Below are 19,567 nucleotides of genomic sequence, written 5' to 3' on the forward strand. Positions count from 1 at the left end.
TACCCTTTCCCCATAAATCACTTAGCCTACTACCCCCTTCACCTAATTTTCCCTGTTTAAAACACTCTTCCTTTTATGAAGCTTACTTGTAAATCTTAGTAGTCTGGGAATTCATCCTGGTACTCCTTCCTTCACCTTTTTAATTTCTATCCATGGTTTTCAAAGGACTCTTCTTGTGTTTTTCTTCAGTTTTTGATGACTGTACTTTGAAATTTTGTTTTATTTTTATGAAAACATGGAACTTGGAATTTCCAACTATATGTAACCAGTATAGGATAAGTCTTGCATGATGATAATAGCTCACCCAATTGGTTTTTGCCAATTTTTCCTTAGCATGCTGCCTTTGGCCTAAGGCTCAAGTAGTAAAGAGATAAAGTTGGAATGTGAGAATGAGCAATGCACTTCAGCGTAAAGCCCTTTGTAGCACTTTTGATTTCATTTCTGCATTGGGCTCTTCACATGTTTAAATTTACCATAGCATTGTATATTATAGCAGTTTTTTTTTTAAATATGTGACTTTTGCACACAAACACTGTAACACTGCAATAAAATATAAAATGTTAGTCAATTAGGCTGTGAGAAACATCAGTTTTGCCTAACTGTTGACTGTACGTTTAATTTCCATTATATGTAAATTTGTGTTTCATTACCACATAATTTCATACATTCATGTCTTGTGCTGTGCCTGTTAATATGTTACTCCATGTCAGCCCTATTGTGTTATCTTACCCAGGTTATTCCTCCATCCACAAGGAACTTCAGACTCCCTCAGGGTTGTATTATGAACCTCCTACCCCTCTCCGACAAGAGGATTTTTTTAGTGATACTTCTAGTGTAGACTCTCCCATTAGATCTCCCAGTAGACCAAGCAATCTCATTTTATCTCCACAATCCCAAACATGCTCCACTACTAAAGATCCACCTATGGTCACTGCTGAAGACACTTCACTGGATGACCTGAAAAACAGAACTTTATCAGAGCCCGCTCAACCTTTTGCTGACTGCCAGACTCTTGGAAAGATGACTGAAGAAGAGAAGAACATGTCCAGATATGTGCCATTAGAAGAGCTTCAGTCAATACAGTTACACAAAAAAGAAGTGGACAGTAATTCTGGTTCTAAGGAGGAAGAGGCAGAGATAGCAAAGATCACTGAAGAAAGAATTAAAGCTCTTCTAGAGGACATTAGGCTGGAGGAAGGTGGAGAGGGCGAGGAAATGACAGAGGAAAAAGTACAGGCAATTTTACAACAAGTACTGCAAGCAGAAAAAGAAATGTCTTCAATTCCAGGTTGGCACAATGAGACTTCAAGCGCTAATGTGGAGCCATCCATTCCTGGTAACGGTTTAAGCACTGACTTGTTAGACCAGCAGGAAAACAGGTATGTCAATTTATCAACTGGTGATAATTTCTACTGTTTTATATTAAATTGTGATTCTGAATTTGAATCTAGGCAACTGTATGTCCTGTTTGTACTCTGCATGTTCATTCAATTTTTATCTTGGGATTCCTTTGAGATCTCAACAAAATAGGTGCTTTCCCCAGACTAAACAAACCATGCCTTATACGTTGACTTTAATGTGTTAATCATATCAAATATGCTTTAATAATAATAATAACAATACATTCTATTTGTATAGCGCCTTTCTCATGTTCAAGACGCTTCACAGAGTCTCTGAAAGAAGCAGCAGGTATATGTAACATTGGATACAAATGTTTCCTGAATAGAACACAAAAACAGATAGATACAGGATATACTAAAGCATTAAATGGAATAAAAGACAATAAACCAGGGTACCAGACTAAATTCAATACTAAAAGAAAAGCCTAGCAAATAGCATAATTTGTGGTATAACACACACACAAATTATCCTAAGCATCTGGACAAATAGGAAAAGAGGAGACAGAATGTCCGGTTTTAAAAGCCTTCCTGAACAGAATTAGTTTTGAGTTCTTTTTAAAAAAAAATGGAGTCAGCCAATCTAATTAATTTTGGGAGGTCATTCCAAAGTCTGGGCACTATACAGCCGGAGATCCCATAACAGTCAGGATTATGATATGAAGGCAGGTTTTAAGAATTGTGATGGGAATGGGGTCCAGTACACAGGTAGTGGGCCTCCTCTTACAAAGCAGGTCATTAACAAATGCAGATGTGACTGGTGAAAATTTACAAAAAGAGCTGGGTGGAGTGGGAAGATAGGGAAAGATATAAGTGGATAATGGATTTACTGCATGTTAGTTTAATTATTTAGATATTTAATTTTATTGCAGAAAATGTCAAGGAATTTTTCACAGATTTCGGTAGAGGAAGTAGTTTATTAACTACAGAGAACAAAACCCTTGGGTTATCATGGCCACTTTCTATTATTCTGCAATAATGTGTGCTCTTGGCTGCAGTTAGTGCATCTCTGTAAGCCCTTTGATGGTCAAAGAAAGCCTAGATGTGCACAGTGAGGCCAGTCTTACGTGACATTCTCTCAAGGCGTCGGCCAGCTGGTTTTATAGACTGTAATTGTACCATGGAGCTGAGTGCTTAAAGGAAACCTCCTTATGCTTTAAATGAGCTGTTTTATCGAGTGCTGAAAGAAGGGCACTGTTATAGTGATCAACAAGATGTTTCTTCCAATGTTTCCATAACAGGCTTGTTTGCATCCCTCCACTGAACATTCTTAGATTTCTCCCATTGCTGCCAGATTTGACATTGGTGTTTTGACAAGTGCAAACTTCTTAGCAGTAATTTTTCCAGGTAGCAGAAAGCCCCATTAAATAAATATTCTAGTGATTGACAGAGATTGTTTTAGGTCTTTCTTTCTTTTAGGAGGAAAATTGATGGGGACTTTAAAAAAGGTTGGTACACAAAAATTGTTACAGATATTTACACACTAAAACTACAAAATCTAAGGACAAGTCAAAACCAATAATGATTATTATTTTGTCTTTTTCTGTTTGTTCATTGAGCAAACATCATTATGGGTAACATAGTACTATGTATTCAGATCCTGTTATCTGATTGCAGTTCCCAGTAGTAGTGTAACATGTTACAGTATAAATTCTTATAATCACATTAAAGTTACAGACCTAACTAGTGTTGTGTTACTTGTGTTACACATGTTTCTAAGAAAATAATGTGTGTATATGTTATTAATGTCTCGAAGGACAGATATTCCATGTCACATAAAGTCCAAAGTGGTAAGTGTGGCTATTGATCTGCGTTACTTGCCTGATTTGCACACTATGTTCACACCAGAATAGAGTGCATTGAATTTGCAATGCTGCCTAATTTGTATTGGAGATAGAGTGTTATGATAAACATGATAAACATTTACTTTGTATTACATTAATCTTTTTGTAAATATATTTTAAATTTTTGGCGTTTTTGAACTTCTGAGATTCATTCTGGACAGGTAGTTTACCAAAAGTTACCTACATAAATATGTATAAATTATTTTTATGTTTTATTTTATAATGACACTATTTTGTTTTCTTGTGGGCACCACCATTTTGTATTCCCACTGCCATAACATAACACTTGGTTGCTTAGGGTGTGGTTCCAAAAGTCACATAGCATGACATCATCTGTGTAACACTTTACAAACCAGCAATGCAACTTCAACAGCATCTGTGATTATGGATAATCAAAATAAATATTGATGGCATTTTTGGTTTATTTCGTTACAAAATATAGTGATTCTCATTTAGAATTCTCATTTTAGATTAGTACTTTGGTTTGGGCACAATTGTAATTGAATTCCCTGTTTTCAGCTTTCATTTATATTAGACTTACATTCATTTCCTGATCCTTCCTTTAATGACATACATTTTGATTTTTTTAACCAAATATTTGCCTTAATTCTGCCTGTAAAATAGTTATTTGCAACATTTAAATAGTTTCTTTTTTGATCTAACATCTGTCATGTTTTAAAGAGCACCAAAAGACACTCTAGGAGTATTGATTGCTTTAAATAACAAATAATTCAGGAAGTTGGCTTTGCCCAATCAATAAGTGCTTCAAAGGCTGTGAATACTTATGTACATGTGCTTTCTCAATTTTTTTAGTTTTAATAAATTTGCAAAAATCTCAAGTAAACTTTTCTCACGTTGTCATTATGGGGTGTTGTGTGTAGAATTCTGAGGAAAAAAATGAATTTAATCCATTTTGGAATAAGGCTGTATCATAAAAAAATGTGGAAAAAGTGATGCGCTGTGAATACTTTCCAGATGCACTGTACATAGTTCAAATAAATTTGTTATCCAGTTACTCATAATTTGGTATAATAACGGTCAGTTTAAAAGATGCATACACTCACTATATCTACATTTTTTCTAAGCTCTGTTATTTATATATATATATATATCTATCTATTGATATATATATATACAGTGGAACCTTGGTTTGCGAGTAACTTGGTTTATGAGTGTTTTGCAAGACGAGCTAAAATTTTTTATAAATTTTGACTTGATAAACGAGCGACATCTGGCAATACGAGTAGTATTTATACACTTTGTCTGTTGAGCGTCATGTAATCACAACTGAGCTGATTGTTCTTCTCTCTCGCTGCGGGATTGTGGGCAATCGTCCCCTATTCTCTGTCTGAGTCAGCGTGCCTCACTCACATAGTCAACATCCGTACGAGCGTATACTGTTTACTACAGCACTGTGACACTGTGTGTGTGTGTGTGTGTGTGTGCTGTGACGTGTGAGTCCCCGTCTTGCACCACCAGCTTTATTCAGCTTGAAACAGCAACAGCGCAGTTATTTATTGTTGAGGGATCTGCCACTCTCCTATACACAGACACAGCTGTCAGGCAGGGTTGTAGCCAAGTAGTACTGTGCCCTGCGCATTTATAATGTTCCTTGTTCCTTGTATCACCCATTGACGTCAGACGCTTATAGCATGTCCACGATCTTTCTGGATTCGCTTTTTACACTGAACTGCTAAAGCGCTGGGAGACTGTGATTGCTTTGGGACGCTTTTCCGCATGTCGTCCCATTGGGTGGAATCCCACAAGAATTTAGAAACTCACTCACACCAGCCATGATTCTTTTCAAAGGTAAAGTGCAGGTTAATTTGTTTTATGTATTTTTACTTTATATTTTGTATTAATCATTTTTATATGAATAGTTTTGGGTTGTGGAATGAATCATCTGAGTTTCCATTATTTCTTATGGGGAAATTCACTTTGATATACAAGTGCTTTGGACTGCGAGCATGTCTCCAGAACGAATTATGCTCGCAAACCGAGGTTCCACTGTATATATATTTATATCTATATATCTATATATATATATATATATACAGTATATATATATACTCAGCAAAAAAAGAAACGTCCCTTTTCAGGACTGTGTATTTCAACAATAATGTTTTAAAAATCCAAATAACTTTACAGATCTTCATTGTAAAGGGTTTAAACAATGTTTTCCATGCATGTTCAATTAACCATAATCAATTAAATAACATGCACCTGTGGAATGGTCGTTAAGACCTTAACAACTTAAAGAAAGTAGGCGTTTAAGGTCACAGTTCTAAAAACGCAGGACACTAAAGAGACTTGTCTACCGACTGTGAAAAACACCCAAAGAAAGATGCCCAGGGTCCCTGCTCATCTACGTGAACGTGCATTAGGCATGCTGCAGGGAGGCATGAGGACTGCTGATGTGGTTAGGGCAATAAATTGCCATGTCCGCACTGTGAGACGCCTAAGACAGCGCTACAGGTAGACAGGAAGGACAGCTGATCATCCTCGCAGTGGAAGAGCCCGGATCTCAATCCCATTAAGCACGTCTGGGACCTGTTGGATCGCAGGGTGAGGGCTAGGGCCATTCCCCCCAGAAATGTCCAGGAACTTGCAGGTGCCTTGGTGGAAGAGTGGGGTAACATCTCACAGCAAGAACTGACAAATCTGGTCCAGTCCATGAGGAGGAGATCCACTGCAGTACTTCAAGCAGCTGGTGGCCACACCAGATATTGACTGGTACTTTTGATTTTGAGTCTCCCTTCATTCAGGGACACATTGTGAAACATTTTTAGTTTATGTCTTATGGTGTTGACTCTTTTAGTGATCAGACAAATATTTACACATTAAGTTTACTGAAAGTAAAAACAGTTGAAAGTCAGAGGACGTTTCTTTTTTTGCTGAGTATATATATATATATATCTTTTGTCAAGCATGAAGTTGCACAGGAGAGTAGAGAAGGCTTTCTGAGGAGTAAAAACTTTATTGCTGTACTGGCAGTTACAAACACAAGTCCCTTTCAGAAGCAGTCTGGTCTCACAGGAAACAGCTGTCAAACGTGACAGCTAGGCCCCCCAACTCCTGGTCAAAATACACAGAGTCTTCCTCTTCGAGGGGGTCTAGGGGAGAGAGGACAGGAGAGTGAGACATTAGGATGGGCCGCGGCTTGGTCTTTTAAATGTTCAAAGCCCCACACGAGGAACACAGCCTGCAGCTGATCCCACACAGAGGAGGGGGAAGAGTGTGCAAGAGTGTGTTTATTTCCCATTAAAACACTGTTTAAGAGGTAGTTTCTGAAGAGCGGCCGTGTTCCCAAGAACGAAGAATGCCCAGAAACGTCATTATGATAAGAGAACCAAACGCCGTGAATTTAAACCTGATTATCAGGTACTAGTTCTGATTCCTTCTGACCCACATAAGTTCCTAGCGAAATAGTAGGGTCCAGCTGTGGTTGAAGAATGTATGGGTCCGGTAAATTACAAAGTCAGGATACCAGGCCAGTGAAAACCCATACAGATTTTGCATGTTAATCTCTGGAATAACCCTCAGGAGTTGTTAACATCCATGGCTGCAGTCTCCCAGACTGACGTTACTATTGGTGACGATTTGACTGAATCCCAGAAATCCGACTTGCTGTCTTTGATAGGATGCAGCTCTGATGTCTTTTCCTCTCTGCTTGGCCTCACTGGACTTGTAGAACATAAGATCATTACGGAGACTGGTTTTAAGGTGCAGGTGTGCCGGTATCGGATACCGGAGGCGTGGAAGAATGTAGTGTGTGATGAGGTCAGACAGATGCTCGAATTAGGTGTTATTTGCGAAAGTAAGAGCAATTGGTATAGCCCAATCATGCTGGTACTGAAACAGGATGATTCAATTTAGTTCTGTATTGATTTTAAACACTTAAATAAGGTTTCCAAATTTGACGCTTATCCTATGCCCTGTGTTGATGAATTACTGGAAAAACTGGGTCAGGCATCATATATCTCTAAACTCAGTCTTATAAAGGGGTACTGGTTGGTGCCTCTTGAAGCTTCCAGTTGTGAACAAACAACATTTGCCACCCCGATGGATTATTCAGATTTACTAGACTCCCATTTGATTTGCATGGTGCACCTCTAACTTTCCAGCATATGTTGGATCATAATTTCCATCCCCATTCTAAATATTCCAGAGCATATCTTGATAATGTTGTCATTTTCAGGAATGATTGGCAGTCGCATTTGGTTCACCTTCAGGCTGAACTTGACAATTTCAGACAGGCCAGGTTGACAGCTAAGAAATGTAAATTGGGTATATATATGTATCTATACTAATAAAAGGCAAAGCCCTCACTGACATTCTACACATAATGGTCATAACTGGAACATATTTTTGTCCATATACTGTAATAGAATGCAGCTCGATAGCCGTGGGAGGCAGAGTTTCTTACTTAAATATTTAACCAATCACATTTCAGCCGTCATTTGTTGCGAGGCAGAGAGGCTTTCAGAATCTGTTGTGGAGGCACTCTAACACAGAATAAATGTCGATTAACCTGTTGCTTCAACCAATCAGATTTTGAGTTGGTGTCAGTAGGGCCCTCTAGCAGGCATACGGCAACGTCACTGTATTCAGACCCATTGATTGGATAGAAGCCGATATGAGTAACTCTCCGAGGCCACTGAATGCACCGCAAATGCTCCGAGCGAAAGATCGTCGCGTGCACTACGGCCAACTCCATGTCAGGATTCTGGACAATATTATTTGCCAGACACAGACCAGATTTCAAGACCACGAAAACCTGATGTTTGTCACGCTCCTCGAGCTCCAGAAGTTTCGGGAATACAAGAAAAATTTCACGCATGCAGCCTTCTACACTTTAACACAACAGCCACAGAGCGCTTTTTGATCTGTCTCGGCTAAAAACAGAACTGACTGTAATGTATGCTATGGATGATTTTGCAGGAGAATCTCCCACTGATCTCCTTGACTTCCTTCATCAGAAAAATCTGAATGAGAGCGTGAGGCAGCTGTTCACATTGGTATATTTGGCGGTGAGCATTCCTGTGTACGCTGCTTCTGTCAAGCGGACATTTTCAGCCCTAAAGCGAGTTCAAACTTATGCCAGGACTACCATAGGGCGGGTTCGACCTTTCAGCATTACCTTCGATGGCGATAGAAAGTGAGGTTTTGATGGAACTGAAGCGCTCGGATAATCCGTACGACAGAGTAATTGAACTGTTTGAGGAAAGAGAGGACGATGGATTTTGTTTACAAATAATCTGAATATTTTGTGAGTAAAATGTTGCTATTTTCCTAAATGATATTGCACGTTTATGAGTTATTATTGATGTTTTTTATGTGTGTCGCAGCTGTAGCTGCAGTAGAAAGGAACTTGTTCATCCCTGGTTTGTCTATAAAATAAAGGCATTTATTGTGGCTACAGGAGTATATATATATACATATATATATATATATATATATATATATATATATATATATATATATATATATATATACACACCCCGATCTACATACTGTCAAATAAATGAAACACACGCCATGGCGCAACACAAGAGGCTTCGCCTCTAGCGCTGACGTCCGAGGTTTGATTCCTGAGAGGGGGTGGAGTGAGTGTGTATGCCTGATGAGCCCAGAATTAGGGCGAAACATGTGCTGCGTACTGTTTGCATTATTTGACAGTAAAACTATTTCAGTATATTCAATATATATAAATCAGTGCTTCCCGATTCATTTTACCCTCGCACCCCCTTGGTTTGAGAAGAAGTATGAAAAAATATGAGATTAACGCAGAAAAAAAGATCACCAATTGAAGCTTTATGAATAATGGATACTTTATTCGCCATCAATAATTATTTTGGTAAAGCCATACTCAGTGTAATCCTCCTTCCATGTTCTGATTTTTTCACGACTAGCCATGATTAAATGAACGGTAAAAAAGTTAGAGCTAAGCGAGGGTGACTTATCCAGGCAGGCAGGCGACAGCTCAATAGTAGAATTTGGATATAAGCAGGTTCTATTTAAGTCGCCAGAAATATCTTTGGTAGGAATGGAAGTTGAATTTACTCTTTAAATTTCTATGGTGAAGGAAAATGTATGCAATGCTGACTAAATTTAACTTTCATTCCTACCAAACATATTTCTGTCGACTAAATAAAAATTACTTATATTTAAAATTTTAATAGAACTTGAACAAATTCGATACTTCATAATACCCACGCAGCACTACAGTAAGTGCACGTAAGAGCAGGAGTCATCCGTTTTAACAAGCAGCATATTGCACTGATATGAAATAGCCTGCCTAAGATTTTGTACAAATAATGTTTTTCATTTTTCTTCCTTGATGGATTCTGGCACCCCCAGCAACAGCTGCTCGCACCCCAAAGGAGATATAGATATAGATATAGATATAGATAGATAGATAATAGATATATAGATAACAGTGACAAAAAATTACATTCATTACATTGACAATCATGTTACGTTATTTTCAAAATGTTTCCTTTTCTTTTTCATTACTTCTTTAACACGCTACTTCTCCGCTGCGAAGCGCGGGTATTTTGCTAGTATACAGTTTACAATACAATACAGTTTATTTTTGTATAGCCCAAAATCACACAGGAAGTGCCGCAATGGGCTTTAACAGGCCCTGCCTTTTGACAGCCCCCCAGCCTTGACTCTCTGAGAAGACAAGGAAAAACTCCCAATAAAACCTTGTAGGGAAAAATGGAAGAAACCTCGGGAAAGGCAGTTCAAAGAGAGACCCCTTTCCAGGTAGGTTGGGCGTGCAGTAGGTGTCAAAAGTAGGGGGTCAATACAATACAATATACACAACAGAACAATTCCTTAAGACAGCATAATAAAAATTTTAGAATTACGGTTTAACAGTAGATGATATGACATAATTAGGTTTCGATATTTTTAGAGTCCTGGAGACCTCATCCATCTAGCTGCATCTCCATTTGGCCATGCCACGGCTGAAACATTGCTCCGATGAAAGGACCCCTCTTTCCCATGATTCCTGTGATCCTCCATCAGGGATGACTTTACCATAGGCAGGCAAACAACTTGGCAGGTGGGCCGTGGCACCAATGGCCACATTTGGGTACCGAGAAAAGAAACAGAATAGGTGAGGGTTAGTATTCAAATATAATTATCATGTTACTTATGTTATAGTGCTAATGACTAACAACAGAGATGCAGTATGTACAGTTAATCAGCAGCTCTAGTCAGGATATGCTAAACTGAAGTAGTGAGTCTTCAGCCGGGATTTAAAGGCTGAGACCGAGGGGCATCTCTTATGGAAGCAGGAAGACCATTCCACAGTTTAGGGGCCCTGTAACTAAAAGCTCGACCTCCCACTGTTATTTTATTAATCCTTGGAATCCTAAGCAGACCGGCATCTTGAGATCTTAATGTGCGCTCAGGTTTGTAAGTCATGATAAGTTCAGACAAGTAAGCCGGACCTCGGCCATTTAATGCTTTATATGTTAAAAGGAGGATTTTGAAATCTGCCCTAAATTTAACTGGGAGCCAGTGTAAAGATTTAAGAACTGGGGTTATGTGTTCATATTTTCTTGTTCTTGTAATAATTCTTGCAGCGGCATTTTGGATTAACTGGAGGCTGTATAGAGAACAGTTTGAACAGCCAGTGAACACCACATTGCAGTAGTCAATCCTACTAGAGATAAATGCATGAATTAATTTCTCACAATCCTGTTTATTTAGAAAGCGCCTTAATTTCCTAATATTTTTAAGATGGAAAAAACAGGTTTTGGACGACTTTGTAATATCGCTTTAAATGACATGCTAGAGTCAAAGATAACTCCTAGATTGCGGGCTGATTCAGTAAAATTAATTGGGATTCCAACTGAGTTAAATGACGACAAAATATTGCTGTGATCAGCGTCATTCCCTCCAACAATTAACATCTCTGTTTTATCTGTATTTAAAGACAAGTAGTTCTCATTCTATATATAGTATATTTATAGTATATAAATGTGTGTGTGTGTGTTTTTTTGCTGTGATCTTTTTACAATCTTTTTGATCTTTTTACAAAATAATTTATTGTCTCATTCTTCTGTTTCATTAAGTGTGTTTAGATGTGACTTAATAACCTGGTTATTCACAGAAGCCCAGTTTCAAAAATGCCATGTTCACCCTTATACCAGTTAAAAAACAACAGGATATTGGCTTCTGACAACCTGGGTTAACACACAGCCATCAAATGGAGGGAGGCAGCCCCTTTTATAGCCACCCGGATGTGCTCCAGGTGTCCTCCAGTAACATTCTGCTGACACGCCCCTGTGCGGCAGAAACACTGGCTGTGTACCCGGAAGCACTCCGATCCTCTTCCCCCCAGCACTTCCGGGTGTGGCAGAAGTGCTGAGGTCCAGGGCTCTCCAGGCACCGGGGCGCCCCCTGGCCATGACCACGGGCTCCTACAGGGTTGAGCTTCCAAGCTCTGCACCCATGGTCCCCAACGCAACCAGGGTGGTCGCCCCCTTGTGGTCTGGAGGAGGTGGAAGCTTTCCTCCGGTCCTTTTGGGCGTCCCGGTTGGATACCATCCCCAGCCACATGCCACACATGTTTTAAGTAGGTAATAGTCTATTTACATTTTAAATGATTTTTGAAAACTATGTAGGCTATGTTTCCATTTATCTAAGAGTTCATTTTATATTCAGCAGCTCTGTATTGTACACATTCAGTTCCTGGCCTGCTGTTTTTAGGAGAGAAAAACACTAGGATATAACCTTGTCAGAAAATCATTGCTCTATCACAGCCCAAATACCTGTATTTGAAGAGTCCAAATATACTTCAAATTATAAAGAGCAGTCAGAATGTCATAAAATGAGAATAGCCATGAAAAGGTTTTTTAATTGAACGAAGCTTGCGGAGTTTTCTGAGATCAATCAAAACACTTATCAATCTTTTTTGTAAAGAATCAATTGGGGAAACCAGTGTACTAAAACCCCTAAAACATTTTCTATAATGGTAATTTCCCAAATAAATATTTGGATTTGTTTGACTTTATTTGGTACTGGCCATTCTAAAAATACTAGATGGATCTAATAAGGCTGTCTGTTTAAAATGATACATCCTAAAAATTAGATTGCTGGTGTATGGAATTGATGCTGTTGCAGTCTTTTACATATTCTCCTTAAAACTTTTAGAATTATTCTCTGTCGTAGGAAAAACATGAGATATCATACATATAATTCACTACATAAACTTCCTATATATCTTGAAATACTTGGTTAGCAAATGATAATGTGTTGAAATGTGTCAAAGGCAGTTTTCTGTTTATCTTCATCATGAATTATGATTAAATTATAAGCCCTAAGCAAATCCAATTTTGTAAAAACTGTGGAATCACTGACTTAATTAAACAAGGAGATGATTAATGAAAATTAGTAATTATTTTGCAATGAACTTTATTTCATTTTCTATGATACAAATTAGGCTGATGAGATCTATTTTCACTCAATGAAGATAAATCCAGCATCAAGTGGACTGTTAAGCAAATAAAGCCTTTTGCTAAAATCTACTCTATATAATCCTCTATAGCTTTAGTTTCAGTCTTGAATAAATACAACCTGCCCTTATTCCACCAAGGCAACAGATTTCTTGCATGGTGGTCTTTACTAAAGACATCTCACAATTCTTTTGAGAGGTGGGCTTGCCTGAAATTGCATAGCATGAGAGACAGGAATACCTAGGATAGCCAAACATTAATTTATTATGTAAAATACCCATGGTCATTTTAGTTTGTTCTGCAGTTTTATTATTACTACTGAAAGTCTCCTGTCTGTAATATAACGTTTTATTTGTACTGCAAAATCAAATATTTTTATTTTTAATCTCTTAACCAATAGTACATGAGAAAAAAATTCAACAGCCTGTGAATCAACAAAAGCCTTGAAAGAAAATGTTGCCTTTAATTAAATAATAAGGCATGAACGGTTCCTATCTCACCAATGTGAATTCCTGGAATTACAAAATACTTATTTCACATGCTCTGAACCACCATAATAGCAACAGCTTTTCTTTAATATACCTTATTTTTTAAGCAAGACTAACAAAAAGCTTCCCAATATCACCCCTTATGCAAACAAACAAGCATCCCTGTCATGACTTGATAACTAATATATTAATTCCTCAGGCAAACCATTAAAAAATACAGATGTTAAAAAGTAACATTCCTGACAGAATCCTCTGAAAACATCTTGAAAGAAATAATATTTTCAGCATTGGTCTTTATTCCATAAATAAGATTTAATAGAGGTTTAGTACTCAGCACTATTTTCTTTGTTGCTTTAAAAAAACACCCTGAATTAGTGTAAATCCAATTAGTGTGTTCTACATCTGATATTGCTGTTGCCCACTCTAAGGATTTATCCAATAGCAGTGAGATTGATTTATCAGTGGCATATATAGTGAGTATGGGTGGCGCAGTGGTAGCGCTGCTGCCTCGCAGTTAGGAGACCCGGGTTCGCTTCCCAGGTCCTCCCTGCGTGGAGTTTGCATGTTCTCCCCGTGTCTGCGTGGGTTTCCTCCGGGCGCTCCAGTTTCCTCCCACAATCCAAAGACATGCAGGTTAGGTGGATTGGCGATTCTAAATTGGCCCTAGTGTGTGCTTGGTGTGTGGGTGTGTTTGTGTGCGTCCTGCGGTGGGTTGGCACCCTGCCCAGGATTGGTTCCTGCCTTGTGCCCTGTGTTGGCTGGGATTGGCTCCAGCAGACCCCCGTGACCCTATTCGGATTCAGCGGGTTAGACAATGGATGGATATATAGTGAGTTCTAAATTAAATAAAAAAAACCCACAAAACTCCATACAACTATTTGGATCTCTCAAATAACACTCTGGATGAAGAATCTTTTTTAATATTTGATTTGGCACAGCCATGCTAGTTTAATTATAAATTGCTGTAGATTGTGGTTGGCTCGCTTACGTGAATTTGCATTTGTTTATTTTTTTTTGCCAGCAATTCTAAGTCCTACTTGGTAGATTTTCTAAAGACAGTGTTAGTCATTTTAAATGGTCTGTATTTTATGACCAATGAGACTATCATTTCATAAAATAGGTGTATCCTTGGTAATATTTTCCTCAGTTGGCAGAGACCTGAACATCATAACCTTGAGACAAGTTGGGGCCAATTGATTGGTCAAATTTTTGTTAAAGAGTAAACCAGTTATTGTAGTCAAGAATTCTTAATAGGTAATATGAAAATTCTTAAAAATACATATTTTTAATTATGTTGTAGTTGGTCTTTTTGTTTAAGTAAAGAACACACAACACCAACATTCATTTACAGAGCACATTATCATACAACATTGTAGCTCAAAGTGCTTTACAAGATGTCAAAGAAATAGTTACAAGAAAACAAAAAAGATATGTTTAAGCAGTAATATTAAGGACTGAGTATCAAAGAAACAAAAAAAAAATTATCTAAACAATCTTAAAAACAGAAAAATATCAAGTTGAAGAGTAGAGTCCTTTTATATAGTGTCATGAAGTAAGTCTCTAAGGATGATTCCGGTGGTAAGGTCAAATGGCCGGGAGGACAGAAAAAACAGAAAAAAAAACTCCATTAAAGCTGAAGAAAAACAAAATCTGCAGGGGTTCCAAAGCCAAAAGACCCCCCAGCCCCCACATACCTCACTTAAATGTCATTCCTCTTTGTTTCCAGATTTCATATGAAAGGATTCGATGAAGTCGGTCGCGAGGATAGCTGGGGCTCCCGCTTCCATTGGAGTGTAGGGGGATAGGCATTCCAAAATATAGGACAGAGCAACACTATTTAAAGTTTTATAAACCATTAGTAGTATTATAAAGTGAGTTCTGAATGACATAGGTAACCAATGTAACGATGCTAAAACTGGAGATATGTGCTCAGATTTTCTTTTTCTAGTTAAAATTCCGGTTGGTACATTCTGTACTAATTGCAACCGACTTATATTTTTCTTAGGTAGTTCTGTTAGGAGTGCATTACAGTAATCTAGTCAACTAAAAACAAAAGTGTTTAGTAATTTTTCAGCGTCTTGTAAAGTTATAAGTTGTCTAACATTTTCTATATTCCTTAAATAAAAAATGCAGTCCTAGTAATCTGGTTGATATGTGATTTAAAGTTTAGGACAGACTCAATGACTATCCCAAATTCATTATCTCTGCCTTGATTTTTAAACCTAAGTGATCACGTTTATTTCCAATACCCTCGCTATTCCCATATTTGCCAGTCACTAAGATTTCTGTTTTTCTTTGTTTAGTTTAAGAAAGTTTCTACTTATCCAATTAGAAATACTGTTAAGACATTGAATCAGAGAGCCAAGGGCTTCAGGGTGATCAGGTACTATCGATAAATGAAAGTGTGTGTCATCTGCACAGCTGTGGTAGCTCACCTTGTGTTTTGAGATAATCTGGCCAAATGGAAGAATATAGACTAAAAAAAAAGCAGCTGACCCAGAGCAGATCTTTGTGGTACACCATATACAATATCATGAATTTCCGAAGTACAATCACCACAACTCACAAAGAGTTGTCTACCTGTTAAGTAAGACTGAAACCAATTTAAGACTTTGCAGGTGAGGCTCACCTATTATCTAAGGCAATTTATAAGAATATTGTGATCTATGGTGTCAAATGCTGCACTCAAGTCTAAAAGAACAAAAACAGATATACAGAGTCTGTCTACATTAACCTGCAAATCATTTACTACCTTTTTACCAGTGCAATTTCAATACTATGCTTTGCTCTAGTACCTAACTGAAAATTGTGTTGAGATTAGAATGTTTAAAGAAATAATAATTTAGATACTTAAAAACTGCCTTTTCTAGAGATTTACCTAAGAATGGCATTTTAGAAATTGGTCTTCAGTTGTCAAAGACTGAGTTCACTATAGTACATGGCTCTTGAATAATATGGTGTCTGAAACAGCATTAGTTGATGCACACTTTATCCAGATATTATTAAAATAATGTTCAACCCACAGATGATCCTGATAAGTTCCCAATAACCTTGATAAGGAATGGTAGAAGAAGAAATAAGAGTGCATATATATTTAGTACCCTTGCATACAATGAAAATGTTTTTTAGTATTGATGGAAAGTGATATTTACTTATAGCCACCAGACACTGTTTGTACTTTTTAAATTTTTATTTTTTATTTTTACCTGGCAAATCATTAGCCCAACTTTGCTGAATTTGATTAAGTATGTTCAGGAAATTGATGAAACTTTAAGGAAGGAAAGAGGATTGGGTAAATACTTAAAAACAGACAGTGCCTAAAGATATAACATTTTTGCTAATATATACAAGCAACTGGTTAGGAATAATATCTGTTTATTATCAGTTGACATGCATACAAGTACAGTAAGTAACTTTACAATTATTGTTTTATTAACTTCTTTTCTTGTCTTTAAGTAAAATTGTATGATTATCACATTTTATATTTTAAGCATTACTAGTACCCTTCTGCTTTATGTAATATCAGTAACAAAATTGTTTTCTTTAATGTTGTACAGCCAAGATCAGTCCAGTGATTCTATTACATCATCCTCAAAATCAAGCAGAGGAAAGCTAAAACAGAATGGTGAACATACAGAACGCACTTCTCAATCAATGACAATACCTATACACCAGGAGTCAAGCAATGGAGTAAAAAGTAATTCCCACAAAGATGCAATGAAGCAAAAGGTGCAGAAAAGTTCTGTGCGTATTGAGGAGCACTTGGAAGATGGAAACAGACTTACTTTGGAGGAATCAATGGCACCATCATTTGGCAAAAAAATAAGCCGAGATTCTCCAGAACTAGGAAAACCAGGACCAAGTTTAAAGGAAGAAGACACTATTATATCAGAGCACAAAGTGCAGGTAATTGTATGCTTTCAGAGATTTTTAGAGCATCAGATTATGAAGAGATAAAAATAAATCATCTGTTAAACATTACATTTGCAGATTTAAAATGGCAAATTAGAAAAGTCAGTTATAATGAATGAAAGTTGAAAGATTAATATTGTATTTCATTATTTCATTTATATACATTGCAAAACTCATCCATAAATAAGTCATACAATATATGATTCTCTTTTTTTAAATAATTTAATTTTGGTAATGGTAATTTATGCATTGACTTAGAAAATGGATGTATTAATTTGGTAATCTCTTTTTCAACCATTGTTGTCTTAATTAATGGATTTTAACATCAATATATGTCTCACTGTTTTACCTGCTATAGTTTTGTTGATGAATATCCAGTATTTTCTTTGCACTTTCTGTTGTTAATATCTTATCCCACAGCAAGCCTATTGATGCCAGTACTGTAGTTATGTTCTGGGGAGCATCTCCTGCTGGTCTGATCATTTGTCATGTTCTATGTGCATTACGATGGGTTCTCGTCATGGACTGAACTAGCTTAGTACTCCAGTTAGTACTTAAAACTCTTTTACAAATTTTGCCATCTTCACATAAAATGTTAAATTAAAAAGCAAAGCACAGTACTTGGAAGTGTGTAGAGTAATACAGTTTACCCACTAATATTGTATTTTCTGTTAAGTTGGTCTCCTTCATAAGCACTGACTGCTCATATCCCATGTTTTAATTACTGAGAAGATATATAAATAGTAGCTGTTCTACTCATGGAAAGGACACCTAGTTTGTGGGCTCAGTATGTTCTTTCTGTATGTTTGGTGAAATTTTCTCCCAGAATTCAAAAAATGCTGTTTGCTTAGCCAATACTTTTACACTGACCCAGTTGTTGATATCTGAGAGTTTTGCAAAGTATATTGTGTGTGACAGATAGGGGACGCTGTCGTCCCCTTGAACCCTCTGATCAGACGCCAAACACCAGGTAAAAGTCCAATAACTGACTTTATTATTATAATAATGTGCAGAAAGCACCCTCCACTCCACTATACTCATACAATAAACCATAAACAACAATCCTCCACTCCCAGACAAGTTGCCACCATTCCACCCAGCGCAGCTCACTCGCCTGGGATCTCTCACAGTCTTTTATAGTTTATGACCCGGAAGTGCTTCTGATCCCTCAGTCCACGTGACTTCCTAGCACTTCCGAGTCAGATCAAAAGTACTCTTCTTCATCCCAGAAGTATTGCATTTCCCCTGTCGCTGTGACTAAGACGTACTTCCGGGTTATAGGGCACGTAACAGTCCTTGGGCCTCCCTGCAGTGTCCTCTAGGGGCCCCTGTGGTATCCAGCAGGTCTGTGGATGAAAACTCCAATGTCCATAATTCCCTGCTGGCATGCGGGGCACCTCCATGCTGCAGGAAGGGCTCCACCTGGTGGCCTGGGGGTATTGGCCGGGCTGATTGGCCGGCCATAGTCCACATATGTTAGACTTATATCCATGCCAGGCTATGCTCCAGCTCTGTGTCTTTTGCCATAGGATTATCCTGGTGGCATTATGCTTCTAAGTTGATAAAGAAAATGAACAATTAAGCATTTATTTATCATCACTATGAGTCAGCAGTCCTGTAAATATATATGCACCTGAAAAAGGTGAAATGTTAGGCTGGCTGCATAAATTACAATCAGCAATTTGTGTTAATGCAAAAGTCTTAACATTATTTATATTTGTACTGTTTATCCCCCACCAACATTCTTTTTTTTCTGTGTTGCTAGTTTAGCAGCCAAACTAATTTTTCCTTCTTGCAGGAGGGCTCCTGTGTGGACAACTGGCAGTCCTCATTCTGTAATATTATCTACTTTGAATTTTGTACTTTATGAATTCGTGTTGCATCCAGGAATTGAACTGGAATTTGGACAACCTTCATTCAGTTTTTTACTTTTTGATTTTTGATCATAGTCTCTTGACTGGGTTAGGTTGGGCTGGATTTGTTTTTACTTTTATAATTGCTGCTTTTTACATTTCCCTTTGTTATTCTGTTTTTGATCTTAAAATCAAAACTCAATGACAAAAAACATTATATTTGACTATACAAAGTACACTCTAATATGCATTAACTATCAGCAGGGGGGACACCCTTTGCAAATGTGTGAATTCTGTAACTATTACACATCTTTGATACTTTAATTAACAACACATATTATATAATATATATATTTAAAGAATTTTACCTCCTCAGTCCTGTACATGGTAGAGTTTATTAATTATATCTCTCAAATGTTTTCTCCATATTCTAAATTTTAAAATGACATATCTGTAATATCTCCTCAGTTGGCAGCCACCATTTCTGTCATAAGTGAAATCTCTGTAATTTAGGCCATTGCTTCATCCCTGTTTATGGAACAGGTCCTTCAACTTGAACATTTGGGTAAACAATCTTACATTTATTATGTTTTCTTTTTT

At 37.4% G+C, this 19,567-nt stretch overlaps 1 protein-coding gene across 10 annotated transcripts in view; it reads left to right on the plus strand.

The window, feature by feature from the left end:
* ank3b (ankyrin 3b) overlaps nt 1–19,567 on the plus strand; it is a 633,883-nt gene that overhangs the window by 600,856 nt on the left and 13,460 nt on the right. For 9 of the 10 annotated variants that reach the window (XM_039771398.1, XM_039771378.1, XM_039771390.1 and 6 more), the window contains 2 exons: nt 734–1,379; nt 16,760–17,108. In XM_039771398.1, the coding sequence (XP_039627332.1) occupies nt 734–1,379; nt 16,760–17,108 (995 nt within the window). The remainder of the gene's footprint in view (nt 1–733; nt 1,380–16,759; nt 17,109–19,567) is intronic. The other variant, XM_039771447.1, reaches the window with a different exon arrangement.

This window comes from Polypterus senegalus, chromosome 1, assembly GCF_016835505.1.
Source record: "Polypterus senegalus isolate Bchr_013 chromosome 1, ASM1683550v1, whole genome shotgun sequence".
Taxonomy (NCBI): domain Eukaryota; kingdom Metazoa; phylum Chordata; class Cladistia; order Polypteriformes; family Polypteridae; genus Polypterus; species Polypterus senegalus.